Here is a 26,331-nt window from a genome sequence, read left to right as displayed (position 1 = left end):
TTTAGGGGCTTAGATACCTATGACAGTGTGGTGGTGAAGGCTTTATGAAGAAAATGTAGTAAAAGATCCAATATATCGGGCTGGGGATGTGGCTCAAGCGGTGGCGCGCTTGCCTGGCATGCGTGCGGCCCGGGTTCGATCCTCAGCACCACATACAAACAAAGATGTTGTGTCAGCTGAAAATTAAAAAAAAAAAAAAAAAAAAAGATCCAATATATGATGTCAGGGGGACCAGTAGTGGGTTGGAAGAAAAAAATCAGTTAAAGATTTCTAATTCATAGTCAGGCACGATGGCGCACGCCTGCAATCCCAGCGGCTCAGGAGGCTGAGGTAGGAGGATAGCCAGCTCCAAGCCAGCCTCAGCAAAAGCAAGGTGCTAAGCAACTCAGTGAGACCCTGTCTCTAAATAAAATATAAAAAATAGGGCTGGGGATGTGGCTCAGTAGTTGAGTTCCCCTGAGTTCAATCCTGGTACCCATCGCCCATCAAAAAAAGTGATTCAAATGTGTTCTAAATGTAAAAAAGAAATTAAAATGCAAACTTCATTTTTCCAACAAAACTAAAAGATAATACAAATTCCAAACCCCAAATAAGTGGAAAAGGTGTCAGAAGTAGAGAACTCAGGCCAGGCCTCTTTTGCTTTATAGAAGGAAAGGAAGAAAGAATGCTATAAAGAGAGGATGTAGGAGCTGAAGATGTCAGAAAGGCCTAGAAAAATACTTTCTGTAGGTAAAGCACATGTTCTGTGTTACCAAATTCCTTGTTTGTGGAGGGCAGGAACTTCCCTGGAACAGAGATGGAGCTATATGAGAAACCATATAAATAAGCTTTATTTGCCCCACAGAACTGGTCTCTATGGCGGCAGAGAAGAAAGTCTTTGTATTGTGAAAATTATTTAGTGTATCTTCATTGGCTGAATAGAAATAAAGGGTAAATCAACTCACACAAAACCCTAAATCACAGGAATACTGCAGCCAGCTTGAAACAGTCATGGTATTTCCCTCAAGCAAGAATCAGGAATCCTTAGAAATAGCTGGTCCCTAAAAAACCAATCTATTTAAAGATGTTATAAAAGAGAAATATGCACAGGATCTATATACGTATACAAAAAGAAAGAAAGAAAAAGAAATAGAAAAAACAAATGGTAGACATTGGAAAAATACTAATATGGAGCAGTTAAAATTTTAATGAAGTATTCTGCAAAATTAAAAAGACAAAACATAATGAATGAAACAGCTGTCTCTGTGAAGCAAGGGCTCAAAGCAGACATGCAAGAGCTTAGGGCAGGGGTAGAGAGAAAAGAAGAGAAGATGTAGACTAGCAGAGCTCAAAGAAGAAGCTGAAGGAAAAACCACTGCTACAGAATTGAAGGTGAAAATGGAAAGAGCAAAAGGGAGAAAAGACACTGCTAAAAAACACAATAAGGGGGCTGGGACCGTAGCTCAGTGGTAGAGCACTTGCCTTGCATGTGTGAGTACTGGGTTCGATCCTCAGCACCACATAAAAATAAATAAATAAATAAAGATATTGTACCAACTACAACTAAAAAAAATTTTTAAAAAAACAACACAATAAGGATCAAAAAGAGAAAAGCGGAAAAAAGGTTATGAAACAGAAGAATTAAAAGAAATAAGGAGGGGCTGGGGTGGCGGCTCAATGGTAAGAGTGCTTGCCTAGCAAGTGTGAAACACTGGGTTCAATTCCCAGTACCACATATAAATAAATAAAAATAAAGTTCTATCAACAACTAAAAAAAATAAAATTTAAAAAAAGGAATAAGGAGAAATGAAGTTAGAGAAGACAGTGAAGAAAATGCAGCATATGCATGAAGGAAATGAACACCAAAAGGAAAATACATGTAAAGATTTGTTCATAAAGATCACAAAAAGACAGAGTTCACTATGTTTCTCACCTGCAAGAGGTCTAGAATCTACATACCACAAGGGCACAGGTATGCCAGGGAAAACACCCAAATAGCCAGTGCCAAAACATATCTTTTAGATAAGGTTTCTAGATTTCTGCAATCAGGCAAAATATCAAATCACTTGAAAGAGAAACAAGATCTTGAAAATTTCCACATTAATATTTAACATTAGTGGAAAAAGGGCAATTGCTCACAAAACTCTCAAGAAGCTGGGCACAGTGGTACATGCCTATAATCACAGTAGCTAGGAGACTGAGGCAGGAGGATCACAAATTCAAAGCCAACCTCAGAAACTTAGCAAGACCCCCAGCAACTTAATGAGACCCTGTGTCAAAATAAAATATGAAAAGGGATATGGGGTTTTGGTTCAGTGGTTAAGTGCCCCTGGATTCAATTTGGTACAAAAAAACCAAAAAAACAAAAAAACTCTCAAGAAGATGATGTGTGACTCAAGGATTTTATACCAGTTGAGTACCAATAAAAGTAACAGGATGGGAAATATTGTGCTGAGTCTTTCTTTCTTGAGCAATCTACAGAAAGATATACTTGTGACAATCTATCCGAAGATGACTGAAAAAAATCATGGCACAAAGAAAAGACTGGCAGTGAGCGCTAAAGCTATTTAATGAGAAGACTAAGAATAACATAGGATCAGGGCAACAGAACAACGTCAATGCTCCATGACTTGCCTTGCGAATGTAGAAAACCATAGCTATCAAAAATTAGAAAGAGGGGCTGGGGATGTGGCTCAAGCGGTAGCGCGCTCGCCTGGCATGCGTGCGGCCCGGGTTCGATCCCCAGCACCACATACCAACAAAGATGTTGTGTCCGCCGAGAACTAAGAAATAAAAAATGTTGGAAATTCTCTCTCTCTCTCCCTCCTCTCCTCTCACTCTCTCTTTAAAAAAAAAAAAAAAAAAAAAAAAAAAAAAAAAAAAAAAAAAAAAAAAAAAAATTAGAAAGAAAAGGGGGTAAAAGGAAGGAGGCAGACTAAGAGCACTGTTTCCTCACTTTCAATGACTTCCATTGGAGTATTACAACTCAAATAATGAAGACTTATTATGACTTATATTGTGACTTTCCCCATTAAAATCCAAGCCTACCATCATTTACTATAAACAAAAATTTGAAAGTCACCAATTAAGGGCAAGAAGATCTTCTCTGCTGATTAGAATTCTATGTCATTATTGCACAAACTCACTCAGAATGGATCATCTACAATATCCAGTTTCTCTAAATAAGGAACATTTCAATGCCTACGAAGCAGTAAGCATAGAATGCTTCGAGACTGATTAGGATCTCCCACCACCCCCTCATGGTTTCAGATGCATCACCCAGTGTTTTTTCCTTTGCCTAAATGTAATTCTATGTCATTTCCTTTTTAAATAACTTGTCCTCCTAAAGCATCCTCCATATTAGTTTTCATAGAATAATTCTTTTCTTCTCACTGCTGATTCACCTGTGTATTATTTAATTAAATTATATAACTCTAGCACCAGTATACTGGCATAAACAGATTTGAAAACATCACAACCACCCTTTGTTCATAAGCACAATGATTCTACTGCTATAAGTTAGCAGAGGATGAGCAAGCAGCTATCCATGGAAACCCTGGAAATCAGTCATGACCTTTTCTACTGAATACGAAGTGGACTGCACCAGGACAGATGGGTAAAATTTCTTTGAGTAGAGATAGAGAAGACTTGATAAAACTGGAGGTTGCCAAGCATGGGTGTGGGAAGCAGATAGCCAGGAATCGAAACTGAACTTAGGTACCTAAAAAACTAGAGATATAATCGGAGCACAAAGAAGGGTTCTATTAAAGAGCAGGAGGGACTGATGAGTGTCAGCGGAAATCTAGATAAATACCTGAAAGAACACTGAGAGTTAAAGTACCAGATTAACAGAGGGGGGCTGGGAGAAAAGGAAATCTGGAATTGGAGTCATATAGATGATAGCACTCAAAACCACAGGAACAGAGGAGAGCAAGAAGGCAAACGTCTTTACGAGCCTGAAAACCAGCCTAACAGTGTGCATTGAACAAATTCGAATTATTAAGTGGTAATTCTGTATTCTGCTAACTCAGCAATTGTCTAAAAAATGACACCAGCAAAATTTATTTGGAAGCATCTAACAGAATTTAAACAAAAGTGCATTCATTTCTTAGTTTTGGCAAATCCAATAGTAATTTGACATAAAAAAAATCACAACCAGGAAGAGTTTTACCTAACATAAAGATTAAGATATCCCAATAAACTAACATAATAGCCTGATACAAGGAGAAGGAAAAGTAGAAAACACTGGGTGGTGCATCTGAAATCTTTTGTGAATGTGTGTGGTGCTGGGTCTCACGCTAGGCAAAGCACTCTTCCACTGAGCTGCCTCCCCGTCCTGAACCTGAAATCTTCCTTCTTTTTCCCCCTCTGTAGCTGAAATTGTAAGAGGTAAAAATTTCTGTTGTGATGTTTTTCAAGATTAAAAGCATAAATTCATGGCCATGCTTTAAGGAGTAAAAGCTGGTGTTTATATTTCTGTCCTATTTAGGTTTTCCTCTTAAAAACTCTCAAAACAGTCAAGAGTAGGGGTGATCTTGGCTAAAATACTCCTGACTAGACTATGTAGTCTAAACTACTCTCACATCTCTGTGCTCTCCTTCCCACACACCTGGACATCTGCAACCTTTCAGTTTTCATTTCTGGGAAGTTATTATATCGTCCTCCCTCTCCTGAAGGTGCATGCTTTTGTAACTGGATCCACTGGGCATCCAAAATGGCCCCCTACTTATTTTCTGTCAACAGAAGTTATCTGTTTAAGATCCTCCTCGTCACACTCCCTAGAGGCAGTATGAATGCCCCAATCAGGACAGGGACACAGAATTTTTTACTTAAGCTTTCTGTGACCAAGTTTACTAAGAGATGAAAGGAAGAATATATGGTGTAGCATGAGGATTCAGCAGTGTTTAGGGACAACTTCAGGGTTCCTGGAAGGTATGTATCTCCTGAAAAGCTTACATCAGAGTTTCTGTGGCCCACAAAAGCCTGATGAGTAGCTCTACTATAAAAACACACAGAAACAGGAAAATAAAAATGGGAGTCATCAGAAGAGAGTTACATGTAGCTAGAGTGTGTGCTTAGTAAGTGAGAGACCCCAGGTTCGATTTCCAGTACTGTAAAGTAAATTAAACTAAACCAAACCTGTCTAACCTGCTGGGACATCCTGGTGGAAAGTACTTCTCTGAATTAGAACACAGGTTAGAATGCTGCCAACTTGATGCTATTTGCTAATCCTAATCCTCATTACTTTGTACTGTACTTCATGCTAACATTCTTTCAGGTTAAGAGGCTAAGACTCAAAGGTTGGGCCAACTAAATTCAAGAAAGGCTAAGGCCTCTCTAAGTTCAGTTAATCACTTTCCTCTCAGTGACACTGCTGTGCCTAGTATGGCTGTCTACTGAGGCACTTAATTAATTCAGTGTACTGCCATACAGTTTCACTTATCTCTTTTCCTTGCACATACTAAGCATATGCTCTACTGTTGAGCTACACCCTCAGCCCTAGACAGTTATTTAACTCTTTTCTGAAGAATTACAGTCTTATTTTCCTGTTTCTGTGTATTTTTACAGTAGAACTGCTTATCAGGTCTTTGTTTTAAAGCAGCAGCAGCTCTGATTTAAGATTTTCAGGAGATTTTCACACCTTCCAGGAGCCCCAAAGTTGCCCCTAAGCACTACTGAATCCTCAGTCTATACCAGACATGTTCTTCCTTTCTATGTGACAGCTACCCAGAAAAGAAAACTGAAAGGTTGCAGGTGTTCAGGTATGTGGGGAGGAGAGCACAGAGATGTGAGAGTAGATTGGTGTCTCATCAGAGGAGTTGACATTTTAGCAGAGATCACAACTACTCTTGACTGTTTTGAGGGGTTTTAAGTTTAAGCATCCCTGCTAAAGTACAGAAAGCAGGCCAAGAAGGCAACCTGTTTTGTAAAGAATTTTTTATTTTAGGGGGCACCAGGAATTGAATTTAGGGGCACTCAACCACTGAGCCACATCCCCAGTCCTATTTTGTATTTTATGTAGAGACAGGGTCTGAGTTGCTTAGAACCTCGCTTTTGCTGAGGATAGCTCTGAACTTGCAGTCCCTTTACTTCAGCATCTCAAGATGCTAGGATTACATGTGTGCACCTGCCTAAGTTTTGCTTTGTATTTATTCATTCATTTATTTTGAGATACAGGAGATTGAACCCAGAGGTGTTTTACCACTGAGCTACATCTCCAGCCCTTCTTATTTTGAGACAAGGTCTCACTAATTTGCTGAGTTTTACCTTGAACTTGTGACCCTCCTGCCTCAGCCTCCTCAGTCACTGGATTACAAGGGTTCACCTTCTCCTGAACTGTTTATGATCTTCCCTGGTCTTCTTACCATATATTTCAAGTTTTCTCCAGATGTCAAGACATTCATTCATTTTCACCAAAAGAACATAATCTGTAACAACATCTATTTTCAAATATGTTTAATATCAGTGTTAAGAGATGGGAGGAGGAAATAAAGATAAGATGTGAACCCTGTTCTCAAAGGGTGTGGAATTAAGGAAGGGAGATAAAATATATACAGATTCAACTATAATAAAAAGAAGACTGTGAAAAGTACTATGACCCAAGTATAATATATTCTATTAGGTCAGGGACAGGATAGGGGGTGGTTGAAATTAACTGGCAAAGGCGTCCAGGCAAAGGGAATGGTAAATTACCCAGCATCTCATTATTCTTCATGTTCTAGGAATCTTCTTTAATAAAGGATTACCACTCAGTGGTTTAATGTTTTATGCTCTTTGAGTATTGAATATATATAGCTGACTGCAGCAAAGTACACTCACTGCATGTTATTATTTTTTTCAAACCAACTGAAAAACTATTAACTATTATTAGTTAAGGTTCTCTGTAATTTTTTTTTCTTTAATGCTATAGATCAAACCCAGGGCACATGCTAGGTGCTCTACTGCTGAACTACATTCCCTAATTTTTATTTTTAAAAAATGTTCTAGCAGGACCTTCTCTTTCTAGTCTACCCTAGATCTCCCCTCATCTCCTGCCTGTTTGCAGAACTAGATTCAAATGCCAAACACTACTGAGTTTAGAAAACAATCCAGACCTTGTCCTCTTGAATTTTATCCTTGACTTGGTTGGTTATCTGCTAACAAAACATGGCCCCAATTAGATCTTTTAAAGCAGGAGGGGACACTGTAGGTGATGTAGCGTGGTGGAGAAAAAGTGCAGGCCCGGAATCAGAGAGTCCAGGCTCAGAATTCTGGCTCTGTCACTTATTAGCTGTATGATCTTGGAGAAACTGAGGCTTCCTATCTCTAAATCTCAGTTTTTTCATCTGAAAATGTGGAGAATCAGAGTTCTTAGTTACAAGACCTATTTTTTTAATTTTTTTTTTGTTGTTGACAGACCTTTATTTTATTCATTTATTTATATGTGGTGCTGAGAATCAAACCCAGTGCCTCACATATGCAAGGCAAGTGCTCTACTACTGAGCCACAACCCCAGCTGCACGAGACCTACTCTAAGGATTAAAAAAGATAAGCAGGAAATAAACTATACAGTATATAATGCACTTAGCTACTACGTGCCTGATACATAGGAAGTATTTGATAGCTGCTAATGAATTTGAAAGTTATACTCAAAGCCATCTTGTCCAACCTCCTTCTCAATGCTAAAAACTATTCTGTGACTCTTAAAATGGAATAAATCCTTCACTAATGTGATAGATCATTCACCTTGGTAAAGAGAGCTCATTACTATTTCTGAGCTACCCTTTTCAATGTTGAGCACAATAACTGTCAGATAGTTCTTAACTGTACTGAGCTACAATGCACATCAAACATTCCCATCCCTGGGACTTATCTGTGTCCTCTGAGGAAATGGCCCTGTCCTCTACCCTGGGATTCTATCATTCTGCCCAATCTGAACAAATAATTTACAGATAAGTAAATTACAATGTATTTGACCATTGAAAGAAATTCTAAATACAATGCCTGGATCCACAAACCTTTGCCACAATCCCCACAATCTCTGTTCCTTCTACATCACTGCCCATGGAAAACCCCGGGGCCTCCCTCGATCTTCCCTGATCTCAACCTGGGTCAAAAACTTACAAAACTATAACTTACCTAATGACAAATCATACAAATAGTTCAGTATTGCTGAAGCACAAAGTTTACAGCAGGAAATGGCAAAAGATGAGGACACAAACGCAGGCTAGGAAAGCTCATGAAGGCCTTGTAGTATATGATGTTGAGGGCCTTAGCTTCATCCTTCTGGTGATGGTCCCAACAGTTTTTTTCTATACTCATGGAAATTCACTTGCATAACACAGTTCACTCAACCACTTGATGTCATTTAACATTTGTAAGAGTTTCAAGTAAGTGGGGGAAGAAAAGAGAAGTAGGGCATCTTCCCTCTCTTAAGATAACTGCAGGCAGAAGCATAGAGTCCTTGAATCATTTAAACGAGGAAGGAGGAAGTAGGAAGGAAGAAGGTAGACAATCAAGATCACATTTTAAAATGTTATTAGGTAGGTGTGTAAAGGGTAGATTTAAGGGATCAATTTTGGACACAGACTGGTAGGAAAAAAGTAAAAATAAAGACAATTCACCATTTATTGACCTAAGCAATTACTTACTAAGTCCAACTCTCAAAATAACCAAAAATGGTGTGTTACTATATTTCATCAAATCTAAGACTTCACTGATTTATGTAAAACATATCATTACATATGACTATGAAATGAAAATTCTGCCAATTAAACTATGATAAGCCAATTTTTGATTTGAGATGTTAAAATCATAAATGTTATCCCCCGAACAAGCCTAAGAATTGATGAAATATGACATCCCGATTTTATAACCGAAGAAAACTGAGGAACCAAAATGTCTTTACAAAGGTAGCCTTCTTAGAATCTGGTAAAGTTGGAAGCCCACAAAGTTACTTCACGCAAGGAACACACAACTCCTCTTGTTTCCACCCATAGGTCATCTCTCAAGGGAGCAAAGGCAAAGAGCAAGTTCTACTACCCTGAGACTCTTAAGTACGCACAGGTCATAACCTTGAAAGTCAAGATCTAACTAGAATCAGTTTTTCAAATAGGCCTCTAGCTATGCCAATCAAAGTTTATACCCCCAAAATACTTTGAAAATAAACTCACAGAATGAGAAAACATATCTATTATGAGTCACCCAATCAACTAACTATGTAAAAGAGTTGTAAACTCTATGTAAACTATGTAGTGTTTGGTTAATTAATGGGTTACATATAGACGTTGCTCCAAAGGAATTTACAATCCACTGGGAAGAATTCAGATTAAAAACATTAGACTATGAGCAAGAAGACAAATAATTTGGAGAACTACAATATTGGAATTCAGAGAAGGCTTTGCCAAAGGTGCCTGAGCTGGATCTCGGAGGTAGAAAACTTGATGGGGGAGAGAAGATGTTTCAGAATGAGAAGTGGCATGATATATGGAAAGCAGAGGGAAAAAGCTGATGGGCCTGAGGGTGTGTGTCCAAGAGCAAAGCACCTGAGGGCCGGGAGGGTCCACATTCCAGAGATCCTGTACATGGGTTAGGTGCCTGTATTCAAGTATCCAGAAGAAGAAGTGGAACTGAAGAAAATACCGAAGAAAAGCAAGGTTGTCTGGTGACTGCTTAGAAGTAGAAAGCCAAGCAGGCCTCCATGACATTTCATGCCTTGAAGAAAAATGATCTCTCTGAGAAGTAAGGAAGTTAAGGAAAGAAAATGGGTGAGGGGGTTAAGTAGGCAAATGGGGCAGGCAGGAATTGAGGTAGAGCAGGGAGGAGACATGAGTGATTTGGTGTACAGCAGTGTCAGGTCATTCAGAAGCAGAAGTGCTACACACTCTTAGAGGCTCCAGTCTTTAGGCTGGGTCAGAATCAGATGTGCATTTGTGACCCTAAATCAAAGTGGATGAATAATCAAGGGTGACTGTCTAAAGAGAAGGGCTAGCAGCTATGGGGAATATGCCTACACTTCCACTTGTTCTATATGAAGGAAAAGCCCAAGGGCTGATGAACAGTCCTTCCCTATCACTTCTATAACCAACATTAAACCTAATACCAATAGGGTAAATTCAGGCATGTGTCTTCTGAAAATCCAAAGAGGCACATTTATGTACTGACTTTCCAAAACCCAGGAAATAGCTCCAGAGTTTGCCAGTATGATTCCCCTTGAGCCCTATCGGGAGTCATAAGGAAGGATAGCTTGGCATCCCTCTCAGCCCTGGTTGACTTCAAAAGAAGGTTCAACAACTTACTTTCTACAGAATGTGAACCTTAACTCTTGAAGTGATAACATGCAGTGACAAAGATTTAATAGTGACCAAGATGTAAATGTGGTGTACTATTTTCACCAAGTATGTAAATCTATCAACTATCAACTCAGATTCAAAATGTGTCCTGAAGCGGACTCTGATCCGTTACCTTCACTGTGCACACACTCCCTTGGCCCTCCCCACCTGTGTTCTGGGAGTTAATCACAGGTCCTAGGCCAGGGAAGGGACAATCTGTAAACAATCATTTTATTGGCCCCAATTTCAGACTTTGCTTTACAGCAGCAGAGAGTGATTTGACTGTTTGCTATGCTAGGCAATAAAGCTGAAAGAGGAAGGGAGATAGAGAGAAGGGAGAAGGAGGAGGAAGAGATATGCCTGTACTCTTCAGTGCACTGGGCCTAAAAAACCCAAAAGGACACACAGGCAACATGTGCATGTTATAACATTTTTGAAAAGTTAGTCCCTAAACTTCTCTAGTTTGCCTCTGCAGTCAATGACCCTTACCAGTTTCTTCTATAACCATGACCTATAGGGACCTCCCTCTCTCTCCCCCTATCTTCTATTCCTTCCCACCTTGTTTACTAAGATCCAGCCATAATGGCTTGCCTGCTGTCTTTCAAACACTCCTTGCCTCTCAAGGACTTTGTGCTATCTAGCTGGAATGTTCTCTGGAGAGCCACATATTTCTTACTTCTCTATGTTTAGGTTTCTGCTTAAAGGCTATCTAATTAGACACCTTCCCTGAATACCCTATATAAAACATCAAGAAACCCTTATCTTACTGTGCTTTCTTCCCTAAGTTACCACTACTTATCATGTTTATTTTCTCTCTTACACCATATGGAAGATTCATGAAGATGTTTTATTAACTGTTTCCCTAGCAACTAGAATAGTGGATAGGCATATGAATTCAACAGAAATTAAATGATCAGTATGTGTCAACTAGTGGATATATGGTGGTTAACAAGACAACTGAAAATACGGTGGAAACAACTAGAAATATGGTGGTGAACAAGACGTCCAATCCCAATCTTCATAGTTCTATCTAGTGGGGAAAGCCAACACAATAATGAAATATTATGTGTAGGCACCATTCTAAGTACTTTATATCACACACAAGGTACAAGTCATATAGTTCACAGGTGGCAGAATCAGGATTCAAGCCTGGCCACGTAAGCTCTGGGGTGTGTGCTCTTAACCATGCAAATAAACAAACAAAAAAAACCAAACAAACAAACAAACAAAAAACAACCCTAGATGCCATAACAAAAGTTATGAGTGCTGGGGAAACCAGACAAGTCTGCCTACTTCTATCTATGTATGGGAGGTGAATGCCAAGAATCACTTTCTAAAGACAAACCTTCCTTGAAGGGTGAGCCAGAACTGTTTGGAGATGAAGGGGTTAGAGGTTCTATTTTGGAGTATGAAGTGCAGTGAGTTCAGATGGTAGTGATTTTTGCTGGTTGACTGAGGAGTCAGCCAGCGAACAGATAAGTGAAGTCATGGGATTGTAGATTTCCTGAGAAGGAAGTATCTAAAAGAAAAGAGGAAAGGAACCCTTTAGAAGGTAAGAAACCCAGAAGGCCGGAAAGAATGGTCAGAAAGAGAAAAAATACCAAGTGAATGTATGTCACGGAAACTAAGAACAAAGAATGTTTTAAGAATGAGGAAGCGTCCGAAATGCTCTGTGAAAATGGGTCCTGGAAAGTGTTCATCAACACAGAGACAAGGCTCTCCACACTGTTGTCTACTTCTTCAAAACTCTCACACTCAGTGTTCCAACTCACTTCACTTAATCTAAGACAGTACCACTCCCACCCTAGAGGGTCTTTGAAAATGGATCAGGTGGGTGCCCCATTGAAATTTAGCAGGAGGGGCCAGGGATACCAAACACCAGCAATTCAATGAAATCATACTACCCAAAATGCCAACAGTGTTTCTGCCAGGAGATCCACTGTCTAGCTAGGTTTTATGTACAGCTTCAAATCTTTGTGGACCTTATCCCCATCACACACATATCCTTCCCACCTTCTGTCATACCTTGAACCTTTGTTCCTACTGTTTTGTCTCCTAAAATTTTGGTTTTTGGAAAAAGAAGTTGACAAATCATATACATTTTTACACATATATCTATCTTAACAGTCATGCTTTAAAATTCTTAATTCTGTGGCTTAGAATATGGGTTTTAACATTTCAGGTACTTTTAGCTTAAGTTCTTTTCTCACCTGTTTCACAGAAATACCTTCACCTATCTTATAAAAATAACTAAGAACAAAGTACCCAGCACAGTGCCTGGCACTTGGCAGCTGCCAATTAACATTAATTTGCCTTTCTGTGATTCCCCTCCCGGCTTTCTGCAGTACTGGGGATCAAAGCCAGGCAACTGCTCTTCCACTGAATAGCATCCCCAGCCCCTCCCTTGATTTATTTTCTACCAGAATTCATGCAGCCTTCATTATTCTTCTCACTTGGCACTGATTTTCTACCTTATATTGCCAGTGTTTTCTCTCCAGCTATCTGTGGCAAGTCACACCTGGGGGGCTAGGCAGTCAGCCAAGGATCTGCCTGAATGCTCCCATACCTAGGGCCCCAAATTCTCCGCAAAAAGCTGCAGGTGTGGTATCATCTACCCCACCCTCCTCCATTTCTGAGCCTGGCCTCAAAAATAGCTATTTCTTCAAAATACCATTTTTCTTTCTCCACTTCTGATCAATATTATTAAATAAAAGAGGTTGTGGCTAGGTATTATATCATTTTGTAAAAATAATATACATGCCCTTTGGCTATATAAAATGCAATATGCAGATATTCTATACATATGTGACTAAGGCAGTGCTTGTAAACACTTCTATAAAAGCAGTGTATGATGAGAGCTCCTTCATATAAGACAATCAGTTTGCAGCGCCTTTCCCAAAGGTGTTGTGGGAAGGTGTTACTACTCTGAGACCAAGGGAGATCCAAGTGACCTATCTTTCTAGTCCGACTATGAGCTTTTTGCAGGTAAGGAATCTGTCTAAAAGACTAATTTTATCTTTATCTTCACTATTTTTGTATCTCAATATTTAGCAATGCTCTTCTTGCAGTGTGAATGGTTAATAAATGTTTGTTTTTTATCTGATAATCAGAGAGGAAAATCAAAAACATTTTCAACAGAAGTCAGTACTTCACCAAGGTCGGAGAGCCAAAGGTGAGGGGAGATGGTTTGTACAAAGCCCACACGAAGAGAGAGGATCTTTCCTCAGACAGGGAAACAATTTATTATGTCAGGGAATTTTAATTTTTTGAGTAGCCTTAAATTCATATGGGAAGTATGTAAGAAATAAATACTAAATATTCTGTTAGAGATGCCTTTCCTTAAGATTCAACCACATCTCCTTCTTATAAGAGCATTCCTCTATTTTTGTTAATACTATAATTTCTAGGTTCCCACCTATAAAGTGTTACTGAATCAAACATCTGAAAGGACATATGAAAAAAACTGAGGCAGTCATTAGTAGTATTCAAAACTATTCCAGTGGAACTACCATTTGACCCAGTTACCCCACTCCTAGGCATATACCCAAAAGAATTAAAATCAGCATACTATAGTGACAAGGCCACATCAATGTTTATAGCAGCTCAATCCACAATAGCTAAACTATGGAACCAACCTAGGCACTCTTCAACAGATGAGTGGATAAAGGAAATGTCACACACACACACACACACACACACACACACACACACACACACAAAATGGAATATTACTCAGCCATAAAGAAGAATGAAATTATGGCCTTTGCCAGTAAATGGATGAAACTGGAGACTATCATGGTAATTGAAATAAGTTAACCCTCCCCCCAAAAAAACAAAGGCCAAATGTTCTTTCTGATATGCAGACACTAACACACAATGGAGTGGGGGTGACCGAAGTTCACTGAATTAGTCAAAGAGGAATGAAGGCAAGGGAGGGGAATAGGAATAGGAAAGACAGAATGGATCGGATATAACTTTCCTATGTTCATATATGAATACACAACCAGTATAACTCTACATCATGTACAGCCATAAGAATGGGAAGTTATATTCTATGTATGTATAATATGTCAAGATACATTCCTCTGTCATGTATAACTAAAAACAACAACAACAACAAAAAAAAACCCCACACACAACCTAACTATTCCAGGTTTTCCTCCCTCCTGGGGACAAGGTAGGTCTGTACTTCCCTAGCTCCTTGGGCATAGTCATCTGTCTTAAACTGACTACTGAAATGGGTGATGGGCTATATCACTGTGAGAGCCAACACACAAGTACCCAGGTAGAAACATAAGGTGAGAAGGCTGGGGTTGAGGCTCAGTGGTAGAGGGCTTGCCTAGCACGTCCTAGGCCCTAGATTCAATCCTCAGCACCACATAAAAATAAATAAATGAAATAAAGGTATATATATATAAAAAGAAACACAAGGTGAGGAGGACTTTCATCAGCCTGGACTCCCAGGTGACTATACTAAATAGACACAACACAGTGGACACTAAACATGAGTGATACATATAAATCCTCCCTCCTAGGGACAAGGTAGGACTGTACTTCCCTAGCTATTGGGATTTTGAAGTTATGTATTATTGAGTCTAGGCTGACTGATAGAAAAATCATGCCTGGCATAGGGTTTTTCACTAGGGCTCAAGAAGTTCTGCTCCTTGTCTCAGAGTCGGCTCACCCTCTTCTGTAATGTAAGGAATAAGAGCAACAATAGAATCGAATCTCAATTCCATCCTTAAAGGACATTTACAAAGCAGCAGCCAACGTGATATATAGTTTATTTCATGTGCAACTCATGAAGCAATACCGCTGGTAATTAGCTTTGCTCTTGACTGGTTTGACAACCACCAGATTTTATTGAAAAGGCCACCTGACTTATAGCTTTAAGTCAAATTTTGCTGTTTTGTGTACACTAGGTTTCCTACTGCTCTTAACCAGTAATAAAGAATAACCAAACAAACCAAAGAGGCTCCCTGTTATTTCAAGTAGCAGGCAACCAATGAGAGTTTGCATGGAGGCTGAGCAAAGTTGAAATAACAACAGTGTGTACTGGGGAGATATTAGGTATAGTTTGAAGCAATCTTTTCTTTTTAAATAAATTATAGAAATCTTGGAAATTATTTCTAATTTCTAGGTGTCCTGAGGGAATAAGATACTGGCCTCTGAAACATAAACATCTGTAGCCATCATGAAGGAGTGAAGATAACAGATGGTGGCATGGTATCTGGGTCTTTGAAGACAGTATCAAACTGTTGTCTCAATCATCCTTTAACTCCCCCCTCTAGCTGGCCTTTGGGCATGAGATAGTAAATTTCCTCATGCTTAAGCAAAAAAACCCAATCCTGATACAACATTCTTATCTATCAAGTATCAGCAGAGAAGGACTGGAGATGTCACAAAACACAAGGTTGGCTTCGGCTCCCCTCTTCTCTCTTGGATTAGAGAAACAGAGGTGGTCAGGGATGGTCAGACACGCCAACCAGCACCTTTTACAAGAACTGAAACTCAAACAGAATGTCTTGTTCTTCTTCTAGGCCAAAACAACTCCTCCACCTTCATCAAAAACAAAATATGTGTCCTTCACTCTTCCATTTCTGGAGACTAGGGATCAAGTCACTTGTTTTAAAATCACTAGGGTGTGGAGAGCATTAATGAGCCTTGTTATCACTAGATCTGTCCTGAGAAGGGACATCTGATGAATACAATCCATTATTACTGCTTGTGATCCTTCATCTCAGCACTCACAAGTACAGTTTGGAATGCTTGGTATTTTCCCATTTCAGCAAAATACTTTGCAGAGATTTTAATCCTATACTACAAGGTTATCTTGGATAAGTCTACCCAGAAGTATAGGTCCTACTCTCCAGAGACAGCCCACTACAGACTGATATCTATACTGCCTAACCCCTCCACATAGCCATTGAATTGTGACTTTTGATGACTAAATCTTGAAAGCCCAATTGAGTTCCAAGCCCCCACTTAACTGTTGAGACAATGGTAGATTAGAATATTAGGTCATCCACATAGTTTTCTTTCTTTCTTTTTTTTTTTTAAAGAGAGAGTGAGAGGAGAGAGAGAGAGAGAGAATTTTTTTTTTAATATTTATTTTTTAGTTCTTGGCGGACACAACATCTTTGTTGGTATGTGGTGCTGAGGATCGAACCCGGGCCGCACGCATGCCGGGCGAGCGCGCTACCGCTTGAGCCACATCCCCAGCCCATCCACATAGTTTTCTTCAAACAAAATTCAATTTACCACAATTAACACCAACACCCAACTCAATCAATTGCCCTGGGCAAGATAAATTCCAAACAGCAAAGTCAAGAGTTGATGGCTATCCCAAGACCATAAAATCAAGACCTTAACTTCTGACAGTTTAAATTGCAAATAAATTTATAGGGCTAGAATCCTGGGAACTCTTCAGGAACACTCCCCTGAAGAGTAGCCCCACTTAATAAAAGACACTATGTTAGAGTTGGTGAGGGATACAAGGATAAAAACAACATCAACAAAAAAATAACAGTGTAATCAAGCAGGATAAAAATCCAAACATATAAATTAGGGTCTCATAGGGATATAAATTTTACTATACAAGTGTCCAAAAAGATCACAATGGGTTAGGTGATGAGGACAAGCTCTAGAGTGGTAGGATTTGAGCTGAGCTGGAATGATAGGCAGGATTCAGCATATGAAAAGATGTGAAGTTGGGCTGGGAATGTGGCTCAGCCGTAGTGCGTTTGCCTGGCATGCGCGGGGCGCTGGGTTCGATCCCCAGTGCCACTTAAACAGGGATGAGAAAAGGGGAGGGGAGGGGAGGGGAGGGGAGGGGAGGGGAGGGGAGGGGAGGGGAGGGGAGGGGAGGGGAGGGGAGGGGAGGGGAGGGGAGGGGAGGGGAGGGGGGATAGTAGAGAATAGGACAGACAGCAGAATACATCAGACACTAGAAAGGCAATATGTCAATCAATGGAAGGGTAACTGATGTGAAACAGCAATCTGTATACGGGGTAAAGTTGGGAGTTCATAACCCGCTTGAATCAAACTGTGAAAGATGATGTATTAAGAACTGTGTAATGTTTTGAACGACCAACAATAAAAAAAATAATAATAATAATAAAATAAAGATGTTGTGTCCACTGAAAACTATAAAATAAATAATAAAAATTCTCTCTCTCTTAAAAAAAAAAAAAGTGAAGTCAAATTTGGGAAGAGTTCTGAGGTAGGAATTAGAAAAGTGATTAAGACCTGGCAGAAGCAGAGAGTATCTGGCAAGAAGCAATGCTAGATAAAGCCAAGACAGGATAGGAACAAACTGTGGAGAGCCTTGAATATCTGACCAAGGGGTCAAAGGTAGTATAAGGAAAATGAATCTAATTCTAGTATGTAGAGTCCAAAAAAAAAAGGAATGGAGAATAAGGTTATAAAATCTGTTAGACACAATTGAAATCAAGAGACGTGAAAACTAAAGGCAATACTTGAATCATAATTAAAACTGGGATTTAAAAAATATGGAATATAAAGAATATTACCAGGAAAATTGGGGAAGTTTTAATATAAACTAATATTGGAAAACACGTTTTATTAATGTTAAATATCCCAAGTGCATAATTAGACACAACATATTATGAAGATCAGGAAACAGCTATAGGATTTGATGACTAGGAAATTATTCAAGAATTTTGGGCAGGAGTGAAAACCAGGTTATAGAGTTCTAGAAAGAGAATAGATGAAAGAGAACCAAAAGACTGAATGGTAAACCACTCACTCAGTCAAGAAATTTATCTTGAATGAAATATGGAAATGAAACTACAGTTAGGAGAGTGCAACAGATGCATAGGGAGAGCTGTAGTCTATGAGAGGTCAGAGTGATCTGGGGATTTGTAAAAAGAGAAAAACAAAAACACCTCAAAAACCAGTTGAAAAAGTAAGATTATGATACATGTTAAGAAGAGACAAGAAAAAAAGAAGATAAAAGCTGTGAAAAAAAATTAACAAAAACAATTTAGGAAACTGACAAAGCACAAGATGAGAAATAAGCAACCTGCCAGAGTAGCAAGAATTTGGTCCTATTTGATTTTTACATAGGCCTGCTACTCTAGCCACATCCACATAAGGTGATAGGCAGTTACCCAGTACTAGTTAATGCAGATATCCTATGGCTAAGGATTGATTCCCACCTTTCAACCCTAAGGTGGGGAGAGTATTCAATTAAGAAAGATAGAGCTCACAGTGATACTCCTATTGTCTTATGACAGGTCTTCTGCATATATAAGTAAAAATTTAAAAACCACACATGTGTGTGCACATGCAACACACAGGTTCTATTATCAGTAGAAGGCATACCTGAATTAGCAACTGCTTTTATATGAGGGCAAAGATAAGCTGGAAATCTCATAAAAGGAAATCACCTGCTGAAAAACACCTTCGGACATTTTAAAGCTGACTAAGAGAAGATTCTGACTCCTTGCACCATCATTTTTCAAAACCCAAGAAGATATGAACAGTCATTTCCCAGTGCCACATAAACTAAAAATAAACAGTTTTATAAACAGTAAGCTAAATTTGCAGCAGCAGCAAAATACTTTATGGAACTTATTTGAAGATAAGACATATGAGAACAAGCAACATTTTATGGCCTTTTATTTCCTTTTAAAAGCCATGTCCAATAAAAATAGAACTGGAATTACTTTATGTCTTAGCAGATATCCTCATAGATGTTTAAAAAGCAGCATTAGAATAATGAGGCAAAAAAATCATGATTACCTCAGGAGATGGAAAAAAAGCTTTTAATAAAATTTAACATCCTTTCAAGATTAAAAACCCACCAGGAAGAGAAGGGAATTTTTTTCTTAACCTGATAAAAAATATTTACAAAAACTCTACAGCAAATACTATGCTTCACAGTGACAAGATGAAAGCTCTTTTTGAAAAGGTATAAGACATGATGCCCACTATTCCCACTTCTATTCAATACAACACTGGAGATCCTAGTCAGCAGAATAAGGAAGAAAAGAAAAAAAAAAGATGAATAGGTACAAGGACTGGAAAGAAATAAGCAAAATGTCAGGAGCGTAAGCATGAAATATGAACTCTGTTTTTGATATCAACAAATAAAAACAAAGTTATTTTCTATATAACACCAATAAATAAAAATGATTCCAAGTATCATATTAAAAAAAAACACAAAAAAACAGGTATCTAGGATTGGGAGTATGGTTCAGTGGTAGAGCACTTACCTAGTATATGTGAGGCTTTGGGTTTGATCACAAGCACCACACTCACAAAAAAAAAGAAAAATATAACATAAATCCCACATATATCTAGGGTAAAATTTATGAAAACATATGTAAAACTTCTATGGGGAGAGAATTATAAATGTTCACTGAAAAACTTCAAAGACCTAAAGAAATGGAGAGAGATACCATACTATGGCTAAAATCTGATACTGTAAAAATGTAAATTCTCCTTAAACATTCCACGGATTTGATGCAATTCCAATCAAACTCCCAACAGGGTTGTGTGTAGATCATTTATAAGCAGACTCTAAAAAGGAAAGAACAAGAACAGCCAAGCTACTCTTAAAGAAGAAGAAAGAAGAAAGTGGATATGTTTTCCTCTCTCAAGATTTTTTTTTTTTTAACATTTGAATCAGATGGGGTATAATTTCTCTCTCAACAGTTTTAAAAACATCCTAAAAAACTATAGCAATTAAGACAGTGTGGTATGGGATAGAACTAGAAAAACAGGATAGAATATAGAAACAGAGCCACATGGATATGGATTCTTACTTCATTATAGAGGTGGCACTAGAGAGAAAGGAGAATCTTTATTTTTTAATATTTTTTTAGTTGTAGATGAACACAATACCTTTATTTTATTTATTTATTTTTATATGGTGCTGAGGATTGAAACCAGTGCCTCACACATGCTAGGCAAGTGCTCTAACACTGAGCCACAACCTCAGCCCTGAGAAAGGAGGATCTTTTCAAAAGGTGGTGCTAGAATCCTCAGATGTTTATATTAGGGAAGAAAGTGACATTGGACCTTACCATCTACTCAAGGTGAATTGCAATTTTAAAGATTTTACAGAAGTTTTTTGTTGTTGTTGTTTTATTTTTTGCATTACTGGAGCTCAAACCCAAGGTCTCACGCATGTTAGGTAAGTGCTCTACCACTGAGTTACATCCCCAGCGCCAAAGACATTTTTATAACCATAGGGAAAGAAAAAGATTTCCCAAACAAGACATGAAAGCCCTTAAAAAAAACTGATAAATTCTTCCCCAATTCAAATTAGGAACTTCTGTTCATCAGAAGGGGAATGATATTATAAACATAAGAGAAGAGCTAAGCATAGTGGTACATGCCCGCAATCACAATTAGTAGAGAGGCTGAGGCAGGAGGATCTCAAGATCAAAGCCTTAGCAACTTAGCAAAGACCTACGCAACTTGGCAAGACCCAGTCTCAAAATTGAAGAAAAAAAAAAAGTAATGTGGATCAGTGGTTAGATGCCCTTGGGTTCAATCCCTGGTACAAAAATAAAAAGAATTTCTATGACTGGACAGGGTGGCACATATTATCTCATCAACCTGAGATGCTAAGACAGGAAGATCGCAAATTCAAAGTCAGCCTCAGCAATTTAGTAAGGCTCTAAACAATTTAGTGTGACCCTGTCTCAAAATAAAAAAATAAAAAGGGGAATGTAGCTCAATAGTTAAGCACCCCTGGGTCCAACCCCTGGTAATTACAATTAAAAATAAATAAACGAATAAATAAAAAAAGAACTTCTACAAATAGAATTTTAAAACAGACAATCTAATAGAAAAATGAACAAAGACCAAGGTAATAAATACTTCACCAACAAGGATCTCCCAATAGCCAATAAACATAAGAAACAATGCTCATCTTTGTGAATTATCAGAGAAATTCCAGGCATGTCACAATGCAATACACTACACATCTACTACACTGATCAAAATTGTCCACTTGGGGGCACTCACTCTCCTTCACCCTCACTCAGGACCAAGACAGAGGAAGCTTCTGTGGCCATGCTTACCAATGATTACCAATGCAGAAAAACAAGGTAAACTTGTGTACAGCTCTTAAAAGTTTTTCTTAGAAGTGACATGCATCATTTTCACTCACATATCCTTAGCTAAATTCACATTTTTGGTGGCTAAAACAAATCACATAGCTATAGTTAATTTAAGAGGGCACAGAATTCTAATTCTACCATATGTCCTGAAGGAGAAAGACCTAGAAATATCTGATTAATGGTTCTGATGATGACCACACTGAGAATAAATTTCGGGTAAGGATATGGAGGCATGGGAACACTCAGCCCATTGGTGGGAATATAAATTAATAAAAGCACTCTGGAAAAGTCTGGAAATACCTAATAAAGGGGCAGGTACTATGGCTTACATTGAGGCTTATCAGGTCTTAGGCCTCTTGTGCTTCCCCTTCTTCTCCTTAGGGACCTCACCTATGACCCACCAATTCCATTATCAAGAGTTATAACTGTTACAAGTAAAATGTATGATATCATAAACTTTTAATAATATTCATGCCAGAATATTTCATACACAATCTAAAGCACACAATGAATAAATAAATTATAGTATATTCATATAATGGAATCCTATGCAGAATGAAATAGAACCTTCTAAGGCTACTCATGACAAATTGGATTCTTATAACCAACATCAAGCAAAGGAGTTAAGACATAAAACAGTATTTTGTAATTCTGAAAGTTACCTTGAATGCATTCTCATGAACGAGGTTGGAATGGGGGGCTCTCTCTCTTCCAAATGAGAGGGGCTACACTCAAGTTCAACTTTCCATAATACCTACCACTGTCTCCTCAAGGTGTATCAACCCATAAGTCCCCAAGTTTTTAGGTATCTAGCATCTCAAACTTCTATAAACAACTGATATACAAATGCAGACTGTCTGGAGTCTTTAGAACTTTGTGTATCTCTGTACTCCCTACAGTTGCCTGACAAAGAAAGAACACTGGGGTAGAGGGCAAGGAGGAGCCACTCCAGCAGAAACTAGCCCCAACAAACATCCAGGGGGACAATGGGAGGATGAGGGATCTATACCTTCTCTTCTCTTGATTGGAAAAATTTCCCTTCACCCAGTAAAATCTATCCCTTAATCTTTGCTCGAGATATTGAAGAAATGCATCTCTGGCTTAATAAACATCAGGTAGTATCCACAAAGAAACTCACTTTGCACACCGGGTGCTAACCATCAAGGTAATACATCATATTTTACAAAAAAAAAATTTTTTTTAGTTGTCAATGGACCTTTATTTTATTTATTTATTTATTCGTGGTTCTGAGAATCAAACCCAGTACTTCACCATGCTAGGCAAGTGCTCTACTGCAGAGCCTAAAAATCCTAGCCCCATTTTACATTTTAATGGTGTTTTAAAATAATAATGACAAGGCATATGGAGACACTGCTCCATTCCCCTCATATTCTCAAGTTTCTTAATATTAATCTTTTTTTTTTTCTGTCACTAGTATAGAAGAGAACTAGATTTGGACTATTTGCTCTCCTTAAGAGAGTGTACAACATTGTAGCACATGTAATAACTGACAAGCACAAAATAATTCTAGTATTTGCAAAGAGAAAGGGCCAAGAGATTTCTGAAATTTCCAAGATCCTTTCAAATGCTCAAAAGTATCAGTGAGCTCTGGATACCTTGCAAACTCTCAGAGTTCCAAGTAAGGTCTATCTAAGGAATAGGATTCCATGATTCTCCTGCACCAAGTTGCTGATAAAGCTGAAGCTGAAGCCAGAGTCAAGCTGAATGTTCAAAGAAAACTTTACTCCTTTCCAACATCCAAACAAGAACCCACTGACTGCAACAGCCCCAAAAGTGGCATCTGCAAAGCCTGGTCGACTCAACTGAGACTTAAGAAGATCCTATTGGAAAACAAGAGATTTCCCCCAGATGGCAGCTGCTACCAAAGATGGACCTCAAAACTGCTCTGTCATGATGAAAACAGATTAATAAAGGATCATGGCCAATGAGCAGTAGTTTCCCCAAAGTTCTAACTTGCTCCAAGGGCCATGAACCACAGTGACAACAATTAGCTAATTTATCAACAAACAGCACTAGGGACAGCACATGCCCAGCTGGATGAAATAATGTTTCTATCCCCTTGCTGGCTATCATCTATGTTTAACTTGGCATGCTAGGACACAGGCCATGTCCCAGTTATGCTAGAAAAAAAATCTAAGAACACTACTTGTTCTGAATTCTGACTCTGAGTGTGCTTTCCTACAGAGTATCACCTGACCTCAAATTATGTACAGGTATATTAGTTACTACACTACCCCTTAGGAAAGATATAAATTTTACTAAGTCAAAGCGCTGGTATTATAATTATTCCAAAGATTCATTATCACTGGTTAATGCCTATGAAACTTATTTTATAAGCAATATAAAACTATGTATCTTTTTTTTTTAAAGAGAGAGTGAGAGAGGAGAGAGAGAGAGAGGGAGAGAGAATTTTTAATATTTATTTTTTAGTTCTCGGCGGACACAACATCTTTGTTGGTATGTGGTGCTGAGGATCGAACCTGGGCCGCACACATGCCAGGGGAGCGCGCTACCGCTTGAGCCACATCCCCAGCCCCAAAACTATGTATCTTAAGTGGCCACTTACTCTAGAGTTATCACTGCCCTACACCAAGAAGCTTATAACAGATGAACCACAATATAGGCCCAGTGATAATCTTATAGATGTTAAAACAATTGATAGATCTTAGAAAAAAAAAAGCCCTAAACCAAAGTTATTAAACATAAATAGATCATAGGACTATATCAGAGTAAAACCAAGAGAAAGAACATGAAGATGTAAAGGTGGCTAAAAATGCTATAGGCTCACAGTTTTTCAGTAACCCTGGTTTGAGAGAGAATATACCTTATCCATATGGAAGATCAAATCCAATTCACAAACATTTTCAAAACACTTATCCAAAGTCTCCACAAAAACCTAGAAAACAAGGAGAAATAAAGAACAGAAATGAGAACATATTCACAAATTAATATAAATATTACATTTCAAAATAAAAGGAGCATAACGATAAATCTCAAAAACAAAGAAATCCTCTCTTTTGTTTCCACAATTAGCTGTACGTATTTATCCCAATTCAGGGGGACAACCTAAGACAGGAAAACCTTATTTTTGGTATAATAGTACAACCAAGCAAACACATGTGGCATTCTTTCCTTTTTATTATAAGATGCTAATTGCATAAAATAATAACAAGTTAAAATATCAACTATTTATAATTCCATGTCCTTCTTTTTTTTTTTTTAAAGAGAGAGGGAGAGAGAGAGGGGAGAGAGAGAATTTTAATATTTATTTTTCAGTTATCGGCGGACATAACATCTTTGTTTGTATGTGGTGCTGAGGATCGAACCCGGGCCGCACGCACGCCAGGCGAGCGCGCTACCGCTTGAGAGCCACATCCCCAGCCCCCCATGTCCTTTTCCTAAGCCTCAGTGTACACCTCTTCAAAAATATTTTCATTATTGCCACGTTAACAATAGTTGTCTGTTCCTTTTAATTAATATTAACTTTAAAATATCTTTTGATGAATCAACAATATTCACATTTAACTTTTACACTACTTTTCACTTTGTTGTGGTTATTACCAGGGATTGAACCCAGGGGTGCTCAACTATTGAGCCACATCCCCAGCCCTTTCTATTTTTTGAGATGGCCTCATTAAGTTGTGGAGGCTGGCTTTGAACTTGCAATGCTCCTGCTTTCAGCCTCCCAAGTTGCTGGGATGACAGGCATGCACCACCATACCTGGCTATTTTTTAATTTAACTTTTTAGTATAACATAAAAGTGTTCAAATGATAAAGGCACGTCTTAATTAATTTTCAGAATGAAAATAATCATGTGATTACTATCCAGATACCTTAACTTTTTTTTTTTTGATGGTAGTGCTAGGGAACAAACATAGCTCTTACACATTGTAGGCTACCACTAAGCTACATCCTCAGTCCTTCCTTACTTTCTGATTTCTCTCTCAGAGAATAACCTAATTTCAATAGCCTTGTAGTCAGCAATGTCATTAGTTGTTCAGTGCTGCATGAAAACAGGTCTTACTTGAGGCCTCCAACTGACCCAAATCAGGAATGTCCTTCTGCTGTGGCCCAAGGTAGGTGACATAGGCAAACTGTCCTGTGGTGGCTATTAGGGAGATCCACTAGGGCCTAATGCACACTGCTGGGGTTGATCTTGCTCTGTCTCTTCTCCATGAAAGGTATGGTTACATCCAATGCTCAACAGTTGTATTTTCCTTGGTGACTCTTGATATCAAGATGCAGGGAACAGAGAAGCTTTTTAAGTCCTGCCCTGGGATTGCTAACCAGTGCTCAGTCTTCTGGATTTTTGTTTTTGTTTTGTTTATTTTTCCACCTCTATTTTCTATCTCTGTCCATTCAAGTTATTTAACTTGATTTTCTAACACTTAACTGAGGTAGGTTCTTATTTCTTTTCCATTTCCTCTCAGAGAACATTTTGTTCTGTTTTCATTTATTTAGCATTCATTTTTGTCTGTCATATTTCTCTGTAGGTTTTGTTCATTTTACCATTTTACTTTCCTTTCTGTGAATGGTGTCCACTTTTTCTAAGTTGCTTTCTTACTATTTGTTCATTTCATCTCTTTCTTCCATTTCACATATCTTCCTCTAATCAACTTTTTTTTTCCATTCATAAAAACAAAAAGCAGATTGGAAATGCTGTACAATCATGCTACTTGCTGACCACTCCCCAAACTTGCTGATCACTCCCCAAACATTTAAAATTTTTGCTTAGATTGGTCAAATTCTTCAGTGAATTCTTTCTATTTTCTGCCTGGAGAGCAAAGCTCTGGCTGCTAGAAATTTGGGAGCCAATGGAGGAAAAGAGCTGGAAAGTTAGTATCAGAGGCATATATTCATTTAATCCCTCTGATTTGCATTACTGATTATACCTAGTATCCCCTAAACCAGAGAACTTCCTTTT

At 38.4% G+C, this 26,331-nt stretch overlaps 1 protein-coding gene across 2 annotated transcripts in view; it reads right to left on the bottom strand.

Annotated features, from left to right (window-relative positions):
* Ap3s2 (adaptor related protein complex 3 subunit sigma 2) overlaps positions 1–26,331 on the bottom strand; it is a 51,557-nt gene that overhangs the window by 11,195 nt on the left and 14,031 nt on the right. For both annotated transcript variants that reach the window (XM_040276279.2, XM_005320143.5), the window contains exon 4: positions 24,231–24,302. In XM_040276279.2, the coding sequence (XP_040132213.1) occupies positions 24,231–24,302 (72 nt within the window). The remainder of the gene's footprint in view (positions 1–24,230; positions 24,303–26,331) is intronic.

This window comes from Ictidomys tridecemlineatus, chromosome 5 (genome assembly GCF_052094955.1).
Source record: "Ictidomys tridecemlineatus isolate mIctTri1 chromosome 5, mIctTri1.hap1, whole genome shotgun sequence".
In the NCBI taxonomy this organism is placed as follows: Eukaryota; Metazoa; Chordata; class Mammalia; order Rodentia; family Sciuridae; genus Ictidomys; species Ictidomys tridecemlineatus.
This window is presented reverse-complemented; position numbering and strand designations above follow the sequence as displayed.